A 9733-nucleotide genomic window follows, 5' to 3' on the forward strand; every position below is an offset into this window, starting at 1 on the left:
GCTTGGGCAACAGAGCGAGACTCCATTGCAAAAAAAAAAAAAAAAATCGCTTGATTCTACCTCCTCTTCTGGCCATTACCCCACTTCCCCCCTACTCTTTCAGCAAACTCTTCAAGAGAGTTGTCTTTGCTCCCTCTCTTTCTCCTCCCATTCTTTCTTTCTTGAGCCCACTTAGATCACACTTTTGCCCCCAACACTCAAACTGCTCTTGTCAAGGTCACCAATAACTTCTCACTGCTAAATCCAATGATCAATTCCCAGTCCTCATCTTACCTCATTTTGCCTCAGCCTCTGGGACAGCTGGTTCCTCCTCTCCCCAGTCTCTCAATGTTGGGGCACCCAGGACTCAGTCTTTGGATTCTTTCTCTTTTTACCTATACTTCATCAAGTTTCACGGTTTTCAGTTCAGTCTATGTTTCTCTTGGTGTCCACATTTATACTTCCAGCCTGGACCTCTCCGCCGAGCTCCAGACGCAACAGCCTACTGGACATCTCCCCTTGATGTCAAACAGACATCTCAACTTTAACAGATCCAAAACTGAGCACCTGATTTTGCCTCTTCTCATTCTTCGCAACTTCATTCTTCCAGTTGTTGCTCCTCTCTCTTTGGATGGGGATAGATCCATCAGGAAATCCTATTTACTCTATGTTCAGAATATATCCAGAAACTGACTATTACAGCCCTGATCATGTCCAAATCATCTCACCCCAAGATTATTTCAGTCATCTATTTGCTCTTCCTACCTTGGCCCTTACCCACTTCACTCTACTCTTAACACAGCCACCAGAATCTTTTAACACATAAGCCAAGTCATATCACCCCTTAGCTTACCAAAAGTAGAAGCTAAAATTGCTACAGCGCCTATGAGCCCCAACAGAGTCTGGCCCTGTTACCTCTCTGACCTCATCTTCCCCTCATTCATTCTGTTTCAGCTGCGCTGGCCCCTTTGCCTCCTGGATCACTCCAGGCATGCTCCTAAGGGCCTTTGAATTTGTGATTCCTTCTGCCTAGAATGCTTTTCCCTAGATATTCTTCCTCCTTCCTTCATATCAATACTGAAATGAGGTGGCCATCTCTGGCCAGTCTGTTTAAAACTGCATACTCCCCTGATACCTTCACTCATCCTTCCCTACCTTAATTTTTCCTACAACACTTATTTCCAGCTAATAAACCATATTTTTATGAATTTAGTTATGTCTATTATCTTTCTTCCCCCACTAAAGCATAAACTACTTCTGGCCAAGGGAGTTATCACTGTGATATACCCAAAGTCCAGAACAGTGTCTGGAACATAGTAGGTACTCAATAACTGTGGTTGAATGAATGAATGAATGAATGAAGCCACAGAATCAAACTTCCCTGGGTCCGACCCTACTTCTAGACTTCTTATTATGGAAGTCAGGTGTCCACAGTGTTAAGTCAGACTGGATTGGGTTTTCTGTTTTCTCACATTTTTAGCGGATGTCAACCTAAATGATGCCCATGTTTAATCCTCATACCAACTCTGAGAGTTTTATTCTTTCTGTTTTCCAGGTGGAAAAGGTAAGCCCCAAAGAGATTAAGTTACATGCTAGAAGTCACACAGCTAGTCAGTCGCAGAATCCAGATTCCCAGCCCATCTGACTGATGGCAAAGCCATGAATACTGCTGCACTCCAAGAAGACTGACCCTCCCCAGAAACAATACCAGGGCTGAGCTGAGTCAGGAGCCACAGGAATGGAAGGTCTGGAGGCCGCCAAGGATCTCCACAAAAGAAACATGTGCTTTGTTAAAATCTTCAAGTGACAAAATAATCATTGCATTCACTGGTTTCATTTTGTTTGCTGCATTTCACAATTTGTCTTACTGTTGTTTGCATGTTTATTGTCTGTCTCTCCCCTTAGACAGCTCTCTATTCTATGTATCCCCCTAGCACAGTGCATGGTACATTTTAGGCACTTCAGTGAATGGATGAACAAATTAATTCAAGTATAATTTTGCTTACTACTTCACTCATCAAGTACATCCTGATTGAGTACCTGCTTTGCACTAAGCACTGTTTTTATGATTCTTAGTCTAGCAAGACAGGTAGGCATTAAACAAATAACCACATAAACTGAGGGGGGAAAACTGTAATCAATGCCATAAAGGAAAAGTATGAGGTACTATGAATGTGTACAGCAGGTGCCCCTAATTTAGATGGGAGGGTGTCAATGAGGGCCTCCAGAGTTGAAGGACGAAGGGGAAGAGTGGTCCTAGGAGAGGAACTAGCCTTGCTTCCTTTTGGAGACTGAAGGATGGTAGGTGTGCCTAGAGTGCAACTGATGGTCTCATCCTGTCCGTGGTGGCCTGTGCTTCCTAAGATCTGTCAGGGATGGAGGGCATAGGCCAGCTTGATCCCGACTGTTGGATCCAGCTTTATCTTCATTGTTTCTAAGTCCAGAAATCCTGAGTCTGGTAAGTCGAGAAATCCTGAGTCTGGTCACTTTTCCTTCAGCCAGAATAATTCAGAAAATTATTAATCAGAATAATGCAGAGAACTGATCACTGCAAGTCACTCTGCCTTGGAGCTACTGGAACGGCTCCAGAACAGGGCACTGGGGGTCAAGGCAGGATTTCAACAAGGAGAGTTTTACAGAAGACGGACTTCACCTGCGAGGGCTGGGGTGGGAATCGAGCACCAAAGAAGACGAGTGGCCACTGTCCACTGATGGCCGTCTCCCTCTTCTCTGTAGCCCTCCCCCACTCCTAAGCAGCCCAACTTCAGCACAGGAGGCCTGGGCACAGGAATGGATTGTTGCTAGAAACCTGGCTTCAGCTGGAGGAAGTCAGAAGGCAGGGCTGATGGCCGCGCAGACAGAGCTGTGTTTATCCAGGAAAAGAGGTAGGACGTAGGCAGCGGAGGCCCCTGCCAGCTCCTCCCAGAAGGACTGCGCTGGGGGAGCAAGCTGCAGAGAAAGCTGCTCCCCTCTGGCTCTGAAAGTGTCAGGGCCTGAGGCCAGAACCCAGAGGCGATCCACAGGTGAGGCCAGCACTCCGGGCGCGCGACGGAGAGGGTCACGAGCTCGGATCCCAGGGCAGAGGGTCGGAACACGGTGCTCTTGGTGGCTCCGCGCAGGGGTGAGGCGAGCGCGTGGTGGCGGAGCCTTCCAGAGACCGCCCTGGGGGTGGCAGAGAATCAATGCTGCCTTTGTGCTCGGTGGTTTCCGAGGGAGAAAAGGAATGGAGAGTGGGTGGGGCGACCCAACGGCCCGGCCCCGCCCTTTAGACACAGGATGCGGTAGGGCTGCGAGGCGCGGGAGCTGGAGGGTCAGGGCTACCGGGGGGTGGGATTCTGTGCCCCCGGGAGGTGCGTCTCCTTGGACCAGCCCTGGGTGTCCTGAGGTCAGCAGCCAGGTGTGTCCCCTGGCTGCCAGGAGCAGAAGTGAGTCCTCTTCTGGCTTGGAGCGACTCGAGGAGGGGAGGGAGGAGCCAGAGGAGACAGGTGGGGCTAGGACTGAGGGATGGCTCAGGCCAGAGAAGCTTGCGCCGGGGCAGCTTGGCAAAGGGAGGAAGTCCCGAGGGGCGCCAGATTGGATCCCAGAGGAAAACCCAATTCTTCGAAATGGGCGGGGGAGAAGGGGAACCCGCCGAGGGCAAGGTGTCCCTTCCAGGGGGTTTGGGATCTGGGTCCTTTTGATATAATGCGGTTATCATCCTATTTGTCCTAATAGTACCCTAGGGTTCCAGTGGGTACTATATGGGCCCTCAAACTCTAAGCTGAATGGGGCATCTTTAGTACCAGTGAGGGAAGCTGTGTACTTGGTGACGGAGGCCCGTATCTGAATGTGACTGACTGGCCCTTGGCTCCCTCCATTTCTCCCCACCCCCGCCCCCCCAGACTTCGCCGCCCTTTCTTTTTCTGCTCAAATAGGGGTCCGCGCTCCCAGTGGGTCCGGAGACCCGAGCGCTGTAGCTGACCGACCGGTCTACTCCAGCATCACCCACCTCTGACTCCTCTTCGCTACTCGCCCAGCCCCGCTCCGCCGAGCACTCCAGTCTCAGACTTGGGATTTGGACCCTCTCGGCCCTGCGGAATTCGTAATTCTATTACCCCACACACCGCATGTGGCTCTTGGAAAAAGCTGGCTATAAGGTGGGGGCTGCGGAGCCTGCGGCCCGTTGGGCGCCCTCCGGTCTGTTCTCCAAGCGTCGCGCCCCGGGCCTGGCCACGAGCGCCTGCCCCAACGTCCTCACCCCGGATCGCATCCCGCAGTTCTTCATCCCGCCTCGGCTCCCGGACCCGGGTGGCGCAGAGCCCGCGGCCCGGCGGGACGTGGCGGGGCGCGGCCTCCCCGCGGCCTGCTCGCTGCCTCACCTGGCGGGCCGCGAAGGCTGGGCCTTCTTGCCCGAGAGCCCGCACACGCGCCGGCGCGAGTCCCTGTTCCACGCGCCGTCACCCGCCCTGGCCGGGGGAGTCCCCGCGGCGCAGTCCCGGCTGCACGTCTCCGCCCCGGACCTGCGCCTCTGCCTGGCCCCCGACAGCGACACGGCCTCGTCGCCGGACTCGTCGCCCTTCGGCTCCCCGCGGCTGGGCCTGGGCCGGCGCCGGCGCCGGGTGTCCAGGCCGCACTCTCTGTCCCCAGAAAAGGCGAGCTCGTCGGATACCAGCCCGCACCCGCAGCGCCGCGCCGGGCCGCCCACGCCGCCGCTCTTTCACCTGGACTTCCTGTGCTGCCAGCTGCGGCCCACGCGCGAGAGCGTGCTGCGCCTGGGGCCCGGCGGCGGGCAGCTGCGGCTCTCCACCGAATACGAGGCCGGGCCCGGGCGGCTGCGGCTGCGCCTGGTGAGCGCCGAGGGCCTGCCCCGGCCGCGGTCCCGCCCCGGGAGCGGCGGCGGCGGCTGCTGCGTGGTGCTGAGACTGCGGCCCGGTGTCCGGCCGCGGGAGCAGCAGAGCCGCGTGGTCAAGTGCAGCGCCAACCCCATCTTCAACGAGGATTTCTTTTTCGACGGGCTCGGCCCACGGGACATGACCGCCCGCAGCCTGAGGGCCAAAGTGCTAGACAGGGGCGCGGGACTTCGCAGGGATGTGCTGCTGGGGGAGTGCGAAACGCCCCTCATTGCGCTGCTGCCCCCGCTGGGTGGGGGACTAGGTCCCGGGTCCTCCCTGGCGCCCACCCATCTCAGCCTGTAGACTGAGCCCCTGGCTTCCTCAAGACGTCTCCATTGTGTCTGCAGTCCACATTCTTTCCACCCTGCCTGGCTTGTATTTATTTTTGCTAATAAAATGTCCGCTTGTCCCTAGCCAGATCTTTCCCCTTACTGGCACCTTACACGCTTGGGCGTAGAGCCTGCCCATCTTCCCTCTATCCCGGCCATACGCGGGGGAAAGATGCTCATTCAGACGGTGCAAGTAGAGCAGACCTTAAGCAGTGGTTCTCAAACTTGAAAAACATCAGAATAACCAGACATCAGAAATCCTGGAAGAGCTTGTTAAATATGCAGGGTCCTGGGATGCATCTCCATGAGATGCTCCTTCAGTAGATCTGGGCCAAGTAGATCCTAAGGTCCCCGTCCAACAAGGCCCCCAAACTATCAGGGAGCCATTCAATCACTGAGTCACTCTGACAGAAACCAACACAAACCACCTTCCACTTGGGGGTCCCTTGAGGCTGAACAGAGGAAATTAACACTCCCCTCCTGTGCCCCTCTAAAACCCACATCTGTCCTGAAGACAGATTAAACTTCTGGGTCTTGGAAGTGAGTCAGGGGATGTCAGATGAATACACTGTGCCCTTTAGTCTTCCTTCTTCCCTCTTCCACACCTGTGCCTCCCTTGAGGGGTGGGGCAAGTCTGGAGCCAAGAACCAGAGAGCTGCTTGGGTACCAAATGAATGAGATATAATGTCCCAGGGATTGAAAGGGGGGAGGAGGGGTACTACCAAAGTGTGGGAACTGTTCTCAGGAATGCCAGAAGACGCTCCTCCAGCCAGAAGGAGGTGGGGGTGGGGGGAAGTGGATAATTGTAGGTCACATCGTGTTTACCTCTACCTGAATGTCCCTGACGTCAGCAGTGACCTTCTTCTCTCTCCCTCCACCTTCCCAGGAGCCGGTTCCTCTGGACTCAGGCCAGGCTTGAAGGAGGGAGGGAGGAAGGGAGGTAGGCACTAGGCTAACCCAACTTCTTTCTCCCTCTCCCTTGGGCCCTTTCTCATTTTTCTTGGTGCCTGCACCAGGGCTAAGCTTTCTGGATCTGACAAAACCTCAGCACCTGGACATGTTAAATTCCAGCACAACACACACACACACACACACACAGAGAGAGAGAGAGAGAGAGAGAGAGAGAGAGAGCTTCATTTAGACAGCTCTCCAGTTCCTTCTCCCTTCCTCCATCGGGTCCCCACCACCCAGCCCTAGGCCAGAGAACTCTTGCTGCAGGTGTCCACCAGGTGGTGGCATTGACCAAACAATCCTAAGTGCAAACTACTACACGTGGATTATAACCACGTGAGGAACTGTTCCAACAATTAAGTCAAGCCATTTATTCCTCCCAGCACTTCCTATAAAGGTGTAAATACTATTGTTATCTAATGTGACCTTGGGCCTCACATAACTAGTGAAGGGAAGAACTAGGACTCACATAGCTAGTAAAGGGAAGAATTCAGGGAGTCTGGCTCCAGAGTCTGGACTCTTAATCACTTCACAATAATACCCCCAACTGCCAGCTGCAAAGGGGCCTCCTTCCCTAAGATGGTAACTCTGCAATGGTTTCATACCCTGCTGGTTTAAAATCCCACGTTTGAATTCTGGGAAGTCCACCTACAGATTTAGGTCTACCCCTAGTACTGGATTTCTATTTCAGCCCCCAAATTCTCCTGTAACAACCCTTGGTGAGAAACTGGATTTGATGCCCATTTGGAAGTATCTGGAAAGAAAGTTAGAGGCCGTAGAACCTTCATTCATGCATTCCTTCAACAAATACTTCAGGAGGGTCCATCAGGTGGCAGGCATTGGATACAGCAGTGATTAAAACAGACATGGGGATCAGAAAAGTGACAAAATAAGCCATTAAAATGTAAAGAATACTACTTGGTGATATGTTACGGAGAAAAATAAAGCAAGAAAGGGAATAGAAAAGAGGGGTCAGATAAAGAGAAGGGAAGATTATAGGGACAGAAAGAGGGAGGGAGGAGAGGAAACTTCTTTTTTAACCACGGTAGTTTGGACCAGGTCCTGAACTTTGTCTGTGTTATCTCCGTTAGTCATCACAACCACTCAGCAGAGTAGGTATTATTATTCCCTTTTTTTTTTTTTTTGGGTGGTAGGGGGCGGAGTCTCACTCTATTGCCCAGGCTGGAGTGCAGTGGCGCAATCTCAGCTCACTGCAACCTCCACCTCCCGGGTTCAAGTGATTCTCCTGCCTCAGCCTCCCGAGCAACTGCAACTACAGGTGCACGCCACAACACCCAGCTAATTTTATGTATTTCTAGTAGAGACGGGGTTTCACCATGTTAGCCAGGATGGTCTCCATCTCCTGATCCGATGCTGTGATCTCAGTCTCAATCGCGTGATCTGCCCGCTTCGGCCTCCCAAAGTGCTGGGATTACAGGCGTGAGCCACCGCGTCACAACCACTCAGGAGAGTAGGTATTATTATTCCCACTTGACAAAGAAAGAAATGGATCGGATAGGTTAAGTAAGCTTGCCTGGGGATCAGCTCTGGCTGGAGGGAAGGGTTCTGACTGTGACTCCACCCAGACACCCCCACTGCCACCCCAACTGCTTAGGGGAGGCTGTGAGGAAATCCAAGGCCACTCCTCCCAGGAACAGTTCACTCAGCTTTCACAGCCCTGAGGCTCTGTGATGGGGGCCCCAGCATTGCTGGAGGAATATCCTGGGTAACTAAAGTACCGAAACATGACAGTGAGGTGGATGGAGGGATGTGTGCAAAATAAGGTCCTAAGAACCCCTCCAGTGTGCAGATTGCTCTGGCCCCAAAGCAATTCTATAAACGCTAGTCAGAGGCTAGGTGTGGTGGCTCACGACTGTAATCCTAACACTCTGATAAGTGGATAAATGTGGGAGGCTGAGGCAGGCCGATTACCTGAGCTCAGGAGTTTGAGACCAGCCTGGGCAACATGGTGAAACCCCATCTCTACAAAAAATACAAAACTAGCTGCATGGGTGGCATGCACCTGTAGTCCCAGCTATTTTGGGAGGCTGAGGCAGGAGGACCACTTGAACCCAGGAGGTCAAGGCTACAGTAAGCTGAGATCATGCCACTGCACTCCACCCTGGGTGACAAAGTGAGACCCTGACTCAAAAAAAAAAAAAAAAATCCACTAGTTAGGATACGTACTATTGCCCCATTTTTACTGATGTGGTAGCTGAGGGCTGAGATTTCCCTCAGGGCCCACAGCTAGTAAATGGCAGACCACCTTCTTACAAGTGATTCTGCTCCAGCATTTAAACCCTTCTTGCCTCCTCCAAGCCTGTGTGACTATAAATGTTAATTGGTAGAGGAGAGGTACAAGCAGGGTCACTGTGGAAAGTTCAAGGCCAAGAGCTAGGGTCAAACTCCCACAGTTCCCTCCACCCACAGTGGCCTTTGTGACAAGGGGCAGGGTGGGGACTGTGAGATCTGGAGGCTACCAAAGTTTATAGAGCCTGGGCTGTCCTTTTTTTTTTACTGGTTGAGGCATAACCCATCCCTGAGTCACTCCAATGAGTTGAGGCATCCCCAGGCATGGAACCCCCTAGAACCCAAAGAAAGGTGGTCCCTAATCACTGGATCAGGCATCCCAAGGAGAAGGACCTCCAAGGATGGGGCTGGGGAAGTGTGTGCCACCACAGACTACCTGGGCTCCACATATTTTCCACCTTGACCCCCAGGCCCTCCCTGAAAGGGCACACTTGTGATGAGCTTTAAGTGGTTTCTGTGGTTTGGGGGTGGGGAGGGAGGGAAAGAGATGTCGGGGACTGCTCCCCAGTTCCAAGCCACCACCGCCACCTCCCATTCCTTCCAGAGTGTTTGCCCCCAGCGTGGAGATTTCCCCAATAAGGGGACTGGGCACGTGGGGATGAAATGATTCTCTGATCCCTGTCAGCCCCTTCCTTACATAAGATTGTATTTGAAGAGGAAATGACCACTGCCCTGCTTTGAAAGGACCGATTCCCCCAGACAAGGGACTGTGATTGCAGCAAAAGGGAGAAAGTTTAGGCAAGAGGGGGAACTTCCCAAAAGGATAACCAAGGGACCTTCTTGCCCTGGGGAGAAAAAAACTCAAGCTATCCATGCTTAAGGCAGGGGAGAGGTAGAGAATGCCTAGGAAGCATGTGACACTCTTAGGCCGAGAGGCCAGGACTCTGTCTTCTCAATCTCCAGTCACTTCCTCCCCACCCTACACAGCAGCACAAAGCGGCACAACCGGGGGAGGCAGCCATGCCTGCAGTGTCTAGGGATGCCCTGTGTCCATCTGCAAGCATTCTACGTGACCTCCACTCTGTGCTTGCGCTTGGTGGGTAGTAGGAGAGGTAGTCAGGAAGGGCCCCTGGAGACCCAGAGTCAAGAGGAAGAGAGGCCTAAAAAGGAGAAAAGATAGAGAGGGGAGAGCCGGAGAAGAGCCACAGACAGGCAGGAGCCGGCAAGGAGAGACAGAGAGATGGGGGATAACTGAGGAGTTCTGGGCAGGAGGGGAGCAGAACGGCATCTCCCCTACACTCCCCTGCACTCCACCCCTGACGTGCTGGCTCCTCCTGTCAACTGGAGGGTGCA

The 9733-nt window shown here is 53.2% G+C and overlaps 1 protein-coding gene across 1 annotated transcript; it reads left to right on the top strand.

Moving 5' to 3' along the window:
• Positions 1–3246: 3246 nt before the first annotated feature.
• On the top strand, positions 3247–5226 carry C2CD4D (C2 calcium dependent domain containing 4D). The gene is made up of 2 exons (XM_033199142.1): positions 3247–3260; positions 3894–5226. Exon 2 carries the CDS (start codon positions 4086–4088, stop codon positions 5151–5153), a length of 1068 nt encoding a protein of 355 aa, XP_033055033.1. The 5' UTR covers positions 3247–3260; positions 3894–4085; the 3' UTR covers positions 5154–5226.
• Positions 5227–9733: the final 4507 nt, after the last annotated feature.

This window comes from Trachypithecus francoisi, unplaced genomic scaffold, assembly GCF_009764315.1.
Source record: "Trachypithecus francoisi isolate TF-2019V2 unplaced genomic scaffold, Tfra_2.0 Lachesis_group5, whole genome shotgun sequence".
Taxonomy (NCBI): Eukaryota; Metazoa; Chordata; class Mammalia; order Primates; family Cercopithecidae; genus Trachypithecus; species Trachypithecus francoisi.

Bases quoted from the DNA above. Each gene is read 5' to 3' on its own strand.
- C2CD4D (XM_033199142.1), top strand. From the start codon at position 4,086: ATGTGGCTCTTGGAAAAAGCTGGCTATAAGGTGGGGGCTGCGGAGCCT.